At 46.6% G+C, this 14,545-nt stretch overlaps 1 protein-coding gene across 2 annotated transcripts in view; it reads right to left on the bottom strand.

Moving 5' to 3' along the window:
- Positions 1-1,126: 1,126 nt before the first annotated feature.
- LOC133466046 (protein sidekick-2-like) overlaps positions 1,127-14,545 on the bottom strand; it is a 127,068-nt gene continuing 113,649 nt past the window's right edge. The window contains exons 39-46 of one of the 2 annotated variants that reach the window (XM_061749362.1): positions 13,339-13,476; positions 12,012-12,173; positions 11,803-11,928; positions 11,395-11,559; positions 11,167-11,307; positions 9,519-9,663; positions 5,599-5,728; positions 1,127-3,353 (exon numbers count right to left, since the gene is read on the bottom strand). In XM_061749362.1, the coding sequence (XP_061605346.1) occupies positions 2,919-3,353; positions 5,599-5,728; positions 9,519-9,663; positions 11,167-11,307; positions 11,395-11,559; positions 11,803-11,928; positions 12,012-12,173; positions 13,339-13,476 (1,442 nt within the window). In that variant the 3' untranslated portion in view covers positions 1,127-2,918. Of the gene's footprint in view, positions 3,354-5,598; positions 5,729-9,518; positions 9,664-11,166; positions 11,308-11,394; positions 11,560-11,802; positions 11,929-12,011; positions 12,195-13,338; positions 13,477-14,545 lie in introns of both variants that reach the window. The other variant, XM_061749361.1, reaches the window with a different exon arrangement.

Genomic DNA, 14,545 nt, shown 5'->3' on the forward strand with positions numbered 1-14,545 from the left:
AATTCCGCTGTTAAATCAGGGACATTCAGGAAATATGTATTACAGATGGTTTCAATCAAAAGCATTTATTGAACTACACAGAGTGGTGGACTTAACAATAGATGCTAAACGTGTGATATTTACGCTATTACGCGATCATACATTATGCTTGAAATGGAATATACTGTATCTAAGGACGGAGAACTATGTGTTGAGCAATTCTACGTATTTGCTTTCCACAGTGGTTATTCAATAGACTAAGAAAGTCATGATTAACTAAATTTCTAATAAGCCGAAAGGCTTTATTTGTTTTTTTGAAATGACGCTTTATTTATTTTTGGTTATGAGCATGCCTGAAGCCAACTCCACCCAAGTGAATACAGAAGGAGTAGGGCCTTTGGGCAGCCATCTTTGGGTGTTACAGAAAGAGCACAGAGGCGTGAACAGGTGCAGTTTTCAGCCAATAGTTTTAATGATGTTCGAGTCTAGAGAAGAATTCTCCAGTAGGGGAGTTTGCAAATGCTTTGCATATTTTGCAAGTGACCCCGCTACCGGTCATATTTTTAGTTCAATATTTCCACACGCTTAAGGCACCGCAGCTAGTTTGCTGCGCCGACCGACCAACTGCTGATTTTAGTTGTTAATGCCAAAAACGTGATTGGTGATTAATCGACTTCAAGTTATCGTCATTGCGCAGCGGTAAAGTGGACGTGTCAGCTAGTCGGTTCAGTCCCCAATTAAGTGTACCGCAATTCTTGATCCCCGGCATATTTTGACAAAGCATACCTCCGACATGTTATATGTTAAGACACCAGGGAACGGTTTTAAATTCTGGCACGAAAATGCACAATACGTCAGTGTCACAGCATTTGCTTAAAACCTTCCAGAGGCTCCCCCCCGTCCACTCCCCCAACTCCCTCCCGCCCTCTTTCTGCCTTGCTTCAGATCGATGTTTTCCGGCCAGAAATAAGGCAATTATAACCTTGCGCTCTCTCCTCCTCGATCCCCCCCCCCAAAAAAAAATCCCAAGCCCTCCTTTAGCTTCGGCGTGCCTGCACCACATCACCCTCGCAGGTCATTTAGAACATAGAACAGATAAGGTCTGATCCATCCCACAGATGGCAGCGAGGTATGAAGGAGAGACATGAAAAATAAAATAATTTATTTTTAGAGGGCTATCATAATCGATTCGTAATGTCTGACGACGTATACAGCAGTGGCGTTCACATTAGAATGACTTTGTAGATTACGAGTGGTGGAAAATCTTACAACTGTACAGTGGGACTCCCGAGTCCTCAGTGATGCTGCGTAGAAAATGTGTAAGCATACATGAACATCTTTTTTTTTTGCAACCTTGTTGTTACCAACACGATAAAATCTGCCGCGCCGGTTGTCATGGGAATGTAGTCAGATTTTGTACAAAGAAAAAAAAAATAAAATCCCTTCACGTGACCCGTAACGATCTTTTTCAAGATGTGACCAACTTATTCAGGTTATGAAACAGCTTTATTAACTGCACGTGCAATGTTTTAAGCCAATTTTCAACATTTTTATCGAGGGATGGGCATAATAACATCTTAATCGATCGTCAAGACTCGATTGTTGAGTGCAGTACTTGGTTGCAACAAGCAGAGGCGCTGTTGACTCAGTCTCGGTACGTCAACATTAGGAAGTTGCGCAACAGTCTACACTGTCGCAACACTAGCATGGAAAAAGGAGTTGAGAACGTTCAGGGAGATTATGGAAATTCTTAATTACCTTACAACGTAAAACTACATTTACCAATAAATAATAATATTTAAATATTAAGAGTAAGTATCATGACAACGGCGGAATGCATTGCAGATGCACCTCGTATGTCGAATTTTTTATTTACATTTTTTTATAAAAAAATTACATTATCCAAGTACGCCGAGTACGGTACTAATTTTTCTCAAAATTATGGGCTGCGTTTCAAATTGTACCAGCTAAGGAGCGTTCACCATTTAAGATTCCCCCCCAGAAAAATGTATAAGGTTTTTAAATTTGACTGACTATGGGCGAGAAGTGGGCTGAAGGCAATGGGGAGAAGATGCAAACTCCACATGGGGAGGTCTGAGATTCAAACCTCCAACATGAGAAATGTGAGGCAGACATGCTAACCACCGACCCACCATGCTGCCCGTTACGTTTTTGTATTTTGTGCAGCATGGTGTTTCCTGAGCAGTCCTGTCACATTTTCCACGCAACATTTTGTACCATTTCCTACTAAATTCCCACGTGTCCTCCGACACAGCAGCTGCAATTTTGTAACATCGTCCGATCTGCCGTGACTTGTGCTTTTGCTCTTTCAGTCTGTGATGAAGATAACAGCAAAAAGACACACATTTCATTAAAAAAAAAAAAAAAAAAAAAAAAAAAAAAAAAAAGTTATAGTTCGTATAGCTATCTACTGCAGCAGCACACATATCGGCACATCAACCCCCCCCCCCCGCAAAAACCAGCAAAAGGTGCCACGATGCTTGAATGTGACTAGTCAGCTTGAAGCGTATTCATATAAAGAGCCGGTAAACAGTATGAGACGAGTACATATCGTAAACACAACGATCAGGCCGAGTGAGGAAAAGGAGAAGGCAGTCGAGCGGGCCGCAGCCACTGTCGCTGCCTCTTTTTCAGTCGTTTGTTGTTCTTTCATTTTTAAATGATTTTTCTTTACATCCATCCGAGCGGGTGGCCTCACCTATAAAGCTCTCATGTGAAACAATAACACGGTATTCAAATTGAAACGGCGTTCAACTGGAGTGACAAATAAAACCCTTGAAATGATTGTCTTTTTCATTAAATAAACATCACGTCGATGAACACACGCACACTCGGCAGAGGAGAAAGACGCCGCCGATGCGGAATATTGAAAACAAAAAGAAAGAGTCGTCGAGAGGGCGTCGTTTTGAACGACCGCCTCAAACAAAAGAGGAGAAGCCCGCGGCGGGCGGCGGGACGGCGGCGGCGCAGCCCAGGCTGCTGGGGGGCCGGTAGAGGGCGCCGTGCTGGCTGGGAGGTTCCGACGACAGCAGGGACGGGGTGGGAGTCCGGCTTCCTTTGGGCCTGAACGGGGCGCCCTGGCCCTGGGCTTGCGGCTGCGGGGACGGTGCGCTCTGCGGGACGAGCGGCGGCAGAGGCGGCAGAGGGGGCAGGGGTGGCACGGGGGGCGGATGCGGTCGCGACTCCTGCTCCGCGAGGGGCTCGGGCTGCGCGTAGCCGTACGCCGGCGGCCGGGATACGCCCTTGGGCTGCCGCCGCCACGAGTTGTAGTAGGTGGGGTCGCTGATGTAGTGGCTGACGAAGGAGTGCGTCTTCTGCCGGCTTTGGTCCATCTCGTACTCGCTGTCGCTGCCCTGCGGAGCCAACAACATCATACTGATTTGTTTCGGGCAGTCGAAATGTGTTGGGTTCTTGCCATTGGTTGAAAATCGCAGGTAAAGCCTTGAAAAGAAACATAGATCTGATAACTCATTCACTGCTGCGGTCGTTTGTATTCGTCAACCGGAATCCAACCGTTTAATGCCACCGACGAATATATTCGTCAAGTACGTTTTTGAACAAGTAGATGTGGAAGAGGGTCTCGCGCAGCTGGTCTGTGAACTACAGGTTTTTAAACCACTGTAATGAATAATGGATCCCTGTAAATGGCACGTTTCATCGCTATGGATTTGAGATCAGCACGGCGTTTGAATCAAAAATAAAGATTAGTGCTGACAAACAGAAGCAAGTATTAATTTATCACTTGGAACACATCAAACACAGCCATTTTGTGTAAGATATGATTCAAAATATCTAATGCTAATGTTCTTGCTCTGGCACGGTGCAATAATAGCTAAGTGTTTAAAATTGAACATGAAAGATTTAAACGTGCTAAAAACAGAAGCTGATTTATGACTTTGAAAACATGACAATAACTAATACAATGATCTTGCTCTGACATTGCGCAATACTGCTTGAATGATTAAAGTTGATCAGGAAAAGGCTGAAAAGTCATTGAAAATGGACCCCCCCCCCCCCCCCGCTATTCGTGGCGGATAGCGGCACCCTTAAAAGGTTTAGAGTTGCCTATTGATGCCACAAGATGGCGGCAGAGTGCTACATGAAGCTCCCTAATGCACTTCAACATTGTTCTTTGGGACCAAGATACCACAAGACAAAAGACAAAAGCACTAGTTGAAGCTCATCAACTCACTTCAACATGGCACCAAGATGCATGCATGATTTTATCGCTTTGGCCTGATCACAAAAGCTGCTGAGCGCGAATATGTGAGAGTTTCCCCAGCACATTTATCCCAGATTGTTTGAGGACAACTCGTGACGTATGAATCCAACGATCTGTGGCGATCTATGGAGCAGAGATAATCGCTCCTGTTGGGCATATAACGTCCAATTCACAAATGCGTGCGAGACAACACGGAGGATTAATACGGGGAATCGTTGCCGCTTAATTGCGCTCCGAGGTACGGCGCGCGCCGAGAAACGCAAACAGTTAAAGGAGAGCAATCAGGCTCCACCTTACACGTTTGCGAGCTCCTGACGAGCGGCTCGGCATTTTACTGCTGCGCGGCGCTAACTGATGTTGACGTGACATCTATTTGCACGAGTGGCGGGTAAACAGCGGGAGGCTTGCGCCGAGGAAAGACAACAACAAGTGGAACAAGCAGACAAAGCGGCCGACGCGCTCCGATCGCGTTCCTTCTTTCCCGTTTGGAAACGTCTCTAAAAGAATAAAAATGTCTCCCACATCCTGCCACAAACTCCTAATGTGGCGCCGAAAAGCTTGCTACATTTCCTGTTTGAAGTTAAATAATTAGAGATGATTTAATGTAAGTCGGCATGTGGGAATCGTCGTCACGGTTCGTTCCCGTGGGAGACATCTGCTCGCCATAACCGGGCCATTCTCACAGCACTCGAGTATGGTATGGCGCACGCTTGGAAGCGAAATGTTCCCAATCAACTCAAGTACAGCACACGCTTGAATGCGGTACAGAGTACTCAAGGAAGCGTACCGTGCTTGTAAATTCAGAGTCAGACAATCCAGACTTCAGGTAACGTGTGCTGGGGCCGAGGAAGTATACGGCACCCGCTGTGCTTGAGTATAGTACGGCACACTCATACTAGTCAACCAATCCGGAACTGAAAACAAATCAAATGTGCTGGAGTGTGCTACGGCGTCTTGGCGCAAGTGAAAAAATACAGACTTAAGGGGACCAGTGAAGTGTATCCTTCCTCAGAATGGTCCTGAGCTTTCACACGATCCGGACTTGAGGTATTGCTAGTGAGGTGTACCACGCTTACGCTTATGCTTATGGGGTGCTCGTGCTTCTCGAACAATCCGGAATGAAGACATCAACTGTGCTTGAGCACGGTCCAGCGCGAGTCAAACAGGTGGCAAGTGTGCTCAAGCGCGCTACGGACGGCCTCGTGCCGTCCCAAGGCCCGCTCACACTGGGCCACGACTGTCGTTTGGGGCGCCAGCACGATTCGTCACGTCATAAAACAACACTGCATTACTGTAACTTTGCTGACTCGGTGGCAACGGTGCTCGAGGGCGGCACGGATTGCAGAGTTTGCGCGCGTTCTTTATTCACCGCTCACCTGAGAATCTGAGATCTCAGAGGGCTTCTCCGTCAGGCTGCTGCTCTCTGCGGGAATTAGGTCGTTGTATTTGGTGCTCACGTCCTCGTCGGAATAGTGCAGACTTCCAGGACTGGGCCTCGGCGGTGACCTGACATACGAGACAGAGAAACGACAGAAAGAGTGAGCCAAACACAAACCGAAAGACGCACGACGGCTGGATGTGTAAGACGAGGTCTTTCTATAATCCTGTTTTCGCCCTTCGGGAGGTTTTCCTTCTGATGTCTCCGCTTTGATGCTCGAGTACACATAAATTGGCTCCGTCAATCTTGTGACAGACACCGCTCACAGATGATGGATGAAAGGCTTCCATATCTTCATAATCCAGAGGAGGTTCAGTGGGAATAACCAAGTACGACAAGTGGAGTCCAGTTCTACACAGATGAAAAGTCATGGGACTTTCCACCTATAGTTGAATTTCACTAATCCAAATCAGTTCGATCGGTTCGGTTCACTTCCTTCCAGGCCGGCTTTACGTTGCACGATTCAAGTAACAAAAGTCAAATTTTTTTTTAATGTGGCACAATCCGTATATGCGTCATGGCAGCGACGTAAATAGAAAAAAAAAAGAAATACATAGAAAAGGATTTCGGAATCAGGCCACTCCCAAATACGGATCAAATCTGCTCCAGATCGGATATGTTCCAATGTGGATACACCCTGTCAGTACGAACTTGATGTAATCGAAATACGACGCTTGATGACACATTACTCTCATTTAAATGAATCGTGAGAGCCCAGGGCAACTAAACGCTATGTGACGTTTAATATTTGAATTATTGATGTATTGTTGTTTACTTTTGCGTTGACATTTGTGGAGTAATTTATGTGGGTAGATTCATGTGTTCCATCAATGTAAACACTCCCATATTGAATATGTGTCACTTGAAATGCACATGGAAAAATAGACAGTCTCCCCCCCCCACAAAAAAACAAAATATCTGATATATATTGGCATCAAATCAAATTTGTGCCCAGCCGGTGTCAAACGTGATTTGTTCATTTGCATCGGTTGAGCTGAGTTCACATCCTCACCAGAGTGCGTTTGGCACTACACCAAAAACCAGTTGATTTGATCCTCAAAATAAAGTACTAAACTGTTCCGTTAAGCAGAAACAGCACATTTGATCCAAATGAGCCATTTGCGGTCATGTCCAAAGGGAACGCAGAGCGCTTTGAAATGCAAAAAAAAAAAGAAGAAGAAAATAAACAAATACAAATACTAGAACCAAAGTCAACTAATGTTTCCCTGCTACCTCCTGCAGAAAAGCTGCGCAACTGAGCGTGGCCGCTGAACACAACATTATATTAGCTTCAAGTCCTTTCATGAACACCACTCAAGTAAAAGACTTTAATGTGAAGATGAGAGGAGCGGTTCTTTTTCTTCTCCGTCCACTGGGATGATGATGCGTTCGAGGTCAGTAAACATTGACTCGGGACGACAAGGTCAGCGCTCTCGTGAGCGAGCTACATCAGGACGCGACACGCTTGGGATTTGTAACATCTTAACCGTTTTCTTCAACGTGAGCGACCTCACACATTATCGTAGGTGGCGCGCACATCACGTTCGTAACGGTACGGAATCTCCACTGCCAATCGCGAGGCTTCTCCCTCAAACCGCGTCTGTCGTAGTAGTACCAAGACTGACCTGTGGGGGCGGGGGGTATGGTGCCACAGGGCATGCAGACTGCCAGAAAATCAAAAGAAGAAGAACGCAGCCAATCTCGGTGTTGGAGGATTTGCCCTCGTAAACGTTGAACCGGTTTGACATTTGCAGTTGTCAGCCACGACCGTTTTCCGAACAGATCGGGGGAGGAAAAATATCTCCACACAACGATCCGTCGAGATAATCCTTTAGATACATTTGACAATGTGCCCTTTGCTGACGTGCGGAAAAAAAAGGCTCAAATTCTTCCCGATTATCGTTACGTTTATAGCTCGTTTTAGAGGAGGAGTGCTGGAAAAGAAGTAGCATTGTGATGAAAGTAGAAGGCAAAGTGTTGCATGATCAGGGGCAGAGCAGACGAGCATAAAAGGACGGCCACGTCAAGTGAAATATTAATTCATGAAGCGGAGCAGCTTGACTATGACACAAATGAGGAGGGGGAAAAAAAAAAGAGTCACGGTGCAATGCGAAATGAGACGCGTGCGGGGACTAAATCTTGTGGAGACGCAATCTGACAGCGACCGTGTGAAGCTTGACACAGCAAAGGGACATCTCCTTTTAGGTTAAAGGGGATTACTTGAGTGAGCGGACCCAAGGAAGAAAACACGTTAGGAGGGCCGGATGTTTCAAAGGAACAACGCCATTCGCGAGCTCACACTACAAAATACTGTCAGCGAGCTGTGAATTATTTAAACTTTTACTCTCGGCTCGACTGTGTAGGACGTCGTGCCTCGGTGCCTCCCCCCACTTTCAAAAATCCCACAGGGACCCCCCCATCTCTCTCTTAGGGGTCCGCTCATTAGCAAGGAGTACAGCGGCAGGCTGGCGCGCTTCAAAGAGCGTCACGACGCGCTTTCATCGCCTCCTTGGTCAAGGAGAACGCTCTACAAACTCTCATCATTTTATAGCTGTTGTACGTGAACGAGAGATATGCGGTCTTCCCTTGCCTTGCATCAAGTCAAAGTCTTCCGCAAAGTCTAATTGTTTAGAATGGAGAAACGCTGATGGTACTGATAAGCCTACCGGAAGCATGATGCCCTGCGGTCCGTGATGTCCCATGAGACCAAGATGAACTTTTGTGGTTCAGATGGCGACGAACGAGCGTGCGTGGCGGCAACCGGGCGAGAAGTACAAAAAACAAGTTTGTCTTGCCTCCAGTCAAGCATGGCGGTGCGAGTGTCTTGGCGCTGCGGGCAATGTGGCGCTACACTTCATGGAGGGAACCGTGAATGCCAACGTGTGCTGTGGCATACTGAAGCAGAGCACGATGCCTTTTGGCTTCGCAAACTGGGCCGCAGGGCAGTACTTGAACGCGCCTTGCTCAAGAGCTCAACCCTAAATCCTACTGAGGACGGTGGTGGAGCACAAAGGCTCTAACATCCACCAACTCTGTGATATCGTCGCAGAGGAGTGGAAGACTCCACTCAGGGGTGTACTCACTTTTGTTGCCAGCGGTTTAGATATTAATGACTGTGTGTTGAGTTATCTTCAAGGGAAAGCACTTCACTTTTGTCCCATGAACAGATATCAAATATTAACAAAAATGTGAGGTGTTTACTCACTTAGCTAAGTTACTGTATATGTTTACTACGTTTAGTGTGATGGGCTAAAAATAAAAAATAAAAAATGTTGCAAACTGTGATCTAAAACAACAAGTGCTAACAAGTTTCTTGACAAGGATTTGGAAACAACTCTTATCTCATGTTTACCTAAACATGACCAAAGCTGACAATGTCCAGCTGGCAAGTGGAAGGATGTGCTCGCATACCAAACGCTCGTCTGAATTCTTGCCGCATTGCAACACGGAGGAATTCCGGAAAATGTCTTCCTCTGAGCCCCAAGTGCGCACTTTGTCCAAAGCTGTGATGGACAGACAAAGAGGACACGGCGAAGCTTAGGAATGCTAATTAGCTGCTATTGTGCTGCTCTCCTTATATGAATGATTGCTACATTCATATGCTGAATATCAACGATGGGAGAGGAAGAGGGAGGACCCAAATCGGCAGCTGGGCTCCTTCAGGCTCTCTGTTTGTTCTCTCCAGATCGAGGAAGTATTGGGAGGGACGAGAGGAAGACATAACAGCGTGTAATTCATCCCCCGTCAGAATCATATCTCATCATTAGAAAAGAAAACAATACATTTGAGATGTTCCAGCCCGAGGCGGGGGGTGGGGTGGATTTTTGTGAATGCAGGAAATGAATTCAGGCGACTGACCGTGTGTAGATGCCGTTCTTGCGACAAAAGGAGTTTTTCACCGAGAGCCGTCTGTTGTTGAGCTCCAGCGAGGGGAAGCGTCCCTCGTCCAGGCGCACCATCTCGCCGTGGGTCAGCGGCAGCGCTGTGCAGTTGGAGTGGTTGCCTGGGACGGGAGAGCGAGTGAGAAGGCTTGCAGGTCGACAGAGCAAATTCAATGGTCTTCTCACGCCTAGTCGCCATTCGTCACATGCAAATTCGCAACATTTCTCAAACACCTTAAGATGGCACCAAAGCCCTTTCTAACGGAAAAGTAGTGCTTTGGCGACATCTTCTGGCAGCCTGGTGCCAAAGAGCTATATTGAAGTGAGGGGAGGAGCTTTTATTTACACAAGCCAGAGCCAATAGTAATAGAAAGAAATAATAGAAAAGTAGTGCTTCGGCACCACCTTGTGGCATATATAGGCAAACACAATCCTTGGGAGGCGGCAGCGTTTCACTGGTCGCGCCAGGGCTCGGGTCCAATCCCCCACAGATTACTGGAACTCATTTATGATCCATAATGTGGCATTAAAACACTTTTCAGACAATAAACAGCATTCCATCGGTTCAAAATGTACAAAGCCCGAATTTTGTCACACTAAAACCAACTCGCGTGCGGTCGCTTTGAAATTGCAGTTCGTTATCAGAACTTCGGCGGGCACCAAACAAGCAAGTCAGCTCAAGTGTAAACAAAGAAAATGCTTTCATTTTGGAACCAGAGGACCAAAGGGCTAAACTACAGTACAAGTGTCAACACAGCCTAATATTCGTGCACTGAAAAGACAAATCATGTAAAATGCCAAACACAAAAGATTGAAGCCAACATTTGATGGGTTCTCCCTTGGCGACCCCTCCACAAAGTGTAAAGACATTTTTTGTGTCAACTTGCTGACAAAATGACAGCATAACCACCAAGGCGAGGATAATAACTTGAATTTGCACATTCCTGTGCGCAACTGGAATGAACCATTGTTAAACATTAGAGCCTCCAATAGGGTTAAGGACATGCTGGTGTTTTTTTTTTTTTTTTTTGCTGGCAGAACAAAACAATTGTGAATATTTTCAACTAAAACGATAATGGTCAAAGACGAAGTCATTTAACGGGAGGGCAGATTTGTTTAACTGTCTGAAAAATGTCCTTTAAAAATGATTGGGGGCACTATCAACAAATAGACCAACGCAATAAATTGTGTGTTGGTCACGGAGGCCATAAAAGGCTCTGAAAAGTCTTCAAGTGTACTTTACAACGGTTGAAAAATGCCACTTTTAGTGGACTTCAGTCTGTGCGCAGGCTTCGGGTAAAACAAACAGCGGGTGAATGCAGGCTGACGGTAGCCGGACCGGCCGGGGTCGACGGGGTTTAAAGTCCTCTTTACGGGCTCGCGCAAACCCGAGTCCCGCCGACGCCCGTTTGTTTGCCGACCTCGGTAACCCAGGGACCGAGCTCAAACGCTGTTTTCAAAATGGAAGAATAGATCTGTAACACATCTGATTAGTGTCATTTCTTTCCATTTTCAAAGATATGCCATGATCGTTTCAATGTGTAATTTAACTGTATGCCTATAGAGGGTACAAAACTAAATAACCATTTTGACAGGTAAACAAAAACTAGACAGAAAATTCCTACCTGAATCAGTGTTTTTGGTGTATTTTTTACTCTGTCCACGGATGATGAGGACAAAAATCAGCAGCAAGATGAAGATGAGGCCCACCAGCGCGATCACCACCAGGAACCACCACTCTTCGTAGAACGGCGACACTTTCTGGGCTGGAAACAAACAACAACGTCGAGCGAGACATACGAAGACGACTTACGCGCCACTCGTGGGGCGTTTGGCTTTTTTACTCGGCTTGCCTGATATGGAGGGCGAGGGCAGGCTGGGCGAGCCGTAGCCGTAGTCGTTGACGGCGATGACGCGGAAGTCGTACGTGACGCCCTCTCGCAGCATGTCCAGGTTGAGCGTGTAGGACGTGACCTCTTTGGGGATGTCTTTGATGAAGATGTCCCACAATCCTTCATCTTGAACACAGCATGACAAAGGTCAAAATCAGTGGCGGGCCGTGTGCAAGCACTGGAAGCAGTGCGGTCAAAAGAATAGACTGTTGGGAATAAATTTACACCATTTCATGGATCATACATTAGAATTGAGCATTTAGTGTTGTAAATGTTGCTCAGTGCTTGTATTCGTTCGCGCGTTGGCCACCGTTGGTAGAAATCAGCAGGCCGGCCGACGGAGAAGGCTTGTTTTGTTCTTCGGCTTACCAGACGGTCTCGCTTCGATGACGTATCGCGTGATGGGCGCGCGGCCTCGGTCGCCGCTGGTCCAGTGCAGCGTGAGGGCGGAACCGTAGCGAGAAATGAAGGGCTCTCCCGGAGGGCCTGGCGCTCCTTGGGGGAGGTCATCCGGAGGTGAGAAAGTGTCGACAAGATGGACACTTTTGAAAATCTCAAAGCGTTACAAAGGGCCTCACCTTCTCCGGGCCCCGTGGTGATGTTGGCCTCCACCTCGGGCCCGTAGGTGAGCGTTTTGGCGCGGATGCGGAAGTTGTAGGTGACGCCGTCGGCCAGGTCCTTGATTTTCATCCACAGGGGGGCGCTGCCTTTCACGTCCACTGTCACTATCTTACTGACACCTGGAGTGCGAGCAGAGGAGTCTGTACAGAAGAGACTCTAGATGCTCCATTCTGCGAGAGATCGAGGACTTACACACATTTTTAGACTACAAGTGGACATTCAAAACCCGTAGCAATATCCGCTGTCGAATTTATGTGACATTTTCTCTAACGCTTGTGAGCAAGCATTCCAACTCACATTCACACCTATGCACAATTTGGAGTCTTCAATGAACCCAAAAATGCATGTTTCGGGAATGTGGGAGGGGCAATTCAGACCCGGGAACCTTTAGACTGTTAGCCTCAAATGATAAGCACTGTTGCATGCTTTTCTATGGCTTTCGCCAAAATCCCCGAAACATGCATGTCGGGTTCATTAGAGACTAAATTGTGCTTAGGTGTGAATGTGAGCGCGAATGGTTGTTTTTCAATATGTGCCTTGCGATTGCCTAGCAACCCGTCCGGTGTGTACCAAGGTAAATCAGCTGGGATGTTCTCCAGCTCACCCGCAACCATAATGAGGAAGAGCACAACAGAAAGTGGATGGTTATGCTCCTATAAATAATACATGGAACCTTTTGACAAAAATGTACAAATTGCACTGAAAATAGCAACTTATTTTTAGATAAAGATGAAAAAGTGTATACATTTTTTGGCTTTACAGTCATTCATTTGACTTACAGTATTTACATATTTTCTGCCATAAACAATAATAGCAGAAGGCCCCAAAACACGGCCCACTTATTTCCTTGTTCATTTCCCCAAAACTTCAAGGAGCTTCATGAAAATGCCCATCGCTAATCAGGAAAACTACGCCTGAAAGATATTTCATGCTGAAACAATTAGTTGAGAGACCCGAGCAACCTCAGCTCAGCATTCCACCTTTGCCCCCAATTACTTAACAATCTGGTTCCGGCACCTGCACTTAACCAGCTATTAGTCATGTTCTCCTTAAGGAGAGAGAGCGAGCCGCACACGATATATTACCGCACATACGTTTTTACGAGAATACGTCGTATATTCTCCGGCGTGTCATAAACGCCGCATATGCTGTCTGTCTGTAAAAAGACAGAGCGCGCGAGCGGGACTTTTAGAAGATGACGGTGACCCCGCGGGCTAGTGCGGCGCTAAATCACAGAAAAAAGTGGAGCGTGGAAAGCCCGGGCGCACTTAACGAGTTCCTCACCGTCGACCGGAGTGCACGGCTCGTAAACCAGCCGGTAGCCCTCCACGATGCCGTTGGCCCGCTTGGGCTCGCCCCACGACACGTTGACGGAAGTGGTGGTCAGCTCACCGAAGTGGATGAAGCCGGGAGCGCTGGGGGCTTTCAGAGGAGACGTTCAATAATGGTCAGGCTTCAGAGTGTCAAGACAAAGCATCAGGGGTGGCAGAAGGCAGTAATCACAGTCTGAAGTGCTAATACTTGGGTAAAAAAAAAAAAGTATTGATTCAACTCCTGTAGTTCAAGTGAATTCAGAGATTCATTTCTTAATACATTAAACATCATCATTGATGAAAACATGCAAGGACTAAGAACTATGTAGTCCTCGATTGCGGAAATATACAATTAAACTGTCTTTCACCATTTAAATTGTCTTTATTTTTTATTTTTTTGGGTGGGGGGAGGGGGGGCATGGCTAAAACAGGGCCCAGTGACGTAGTTGAGTTGCCCCTCCCCCACTGTATAAGGAGTTGAACCCCTTCGTTCACATCAGCAGTTATCAGCGCAATTGCAACGTGCAGTTTGCTAGCTAGCGATGCCAACGCCCCGAAAATGCATTAACTCTTCGTATAGTCCATTGGCGTGGTCGATTCAGAGCGCCTCGTTGTCCACCGTGAGTGTGCGTACGTCATGCAGAGAAAGGTGGAATAGCAAAGTGTGGGGGAATTGTTTTTGGGGGGAAAAGTCTGACTTGACAGCTAGCGTGTAGACCGAGGCGTTGGGCTGGTGTGGCCTCCCTAGAGCGCCTCGTTGTTGTTTTACTTTACGTAAAAGGGAAAAAGGACAGAAAACTGCACTGCATTTTTTACATTTGCGGTGTTTCACTGTGCGAAAACACAAATACCTTCAGAATTGATTTTAAAAAAATTTTGAAAGCACAGTGAGCTTAAAGAACAAACTAACAGATCACGTGACCTTCAATGACACTCGTGCTTCAACGGTGGGTGTTGGGATTTGGGTGCATAAAAAGTGAACAAAAGCATTGAATCTCGTCCCAGAGGCCCTGCGGTGGCGCGGCGAGCCAAAAACTGTTGATTGTGACACAGCCCAATACACTTAATACTTTTTTATGTTCCTGTCTGTGTGTGTGTGTGTGTGTGTGTGTGTGTGTGTGTGTGCCAGCTAATTAAGAAAGATGCCTTTGTGCAATTTGGAGCCAAATGTTAATCAA

Source organism: Phyllopteryx taeniolatus, chromosome 16 (genome assembly GCF_024500385.1).
Source record: "Phyllopteryx taeniolatus isolate TA_2022b chromosome 16, UOR_Ptae_1.2, whole genome shotgun sequence".
Taxonomy (NCBI): domain Eukaryota; kingdom Metazoa; phylum Chordata; class Actinopteri; order Syngnathiformes; family Syngnathidae; genus Phyllopteryx; species Phyllopteryx taeniolatus.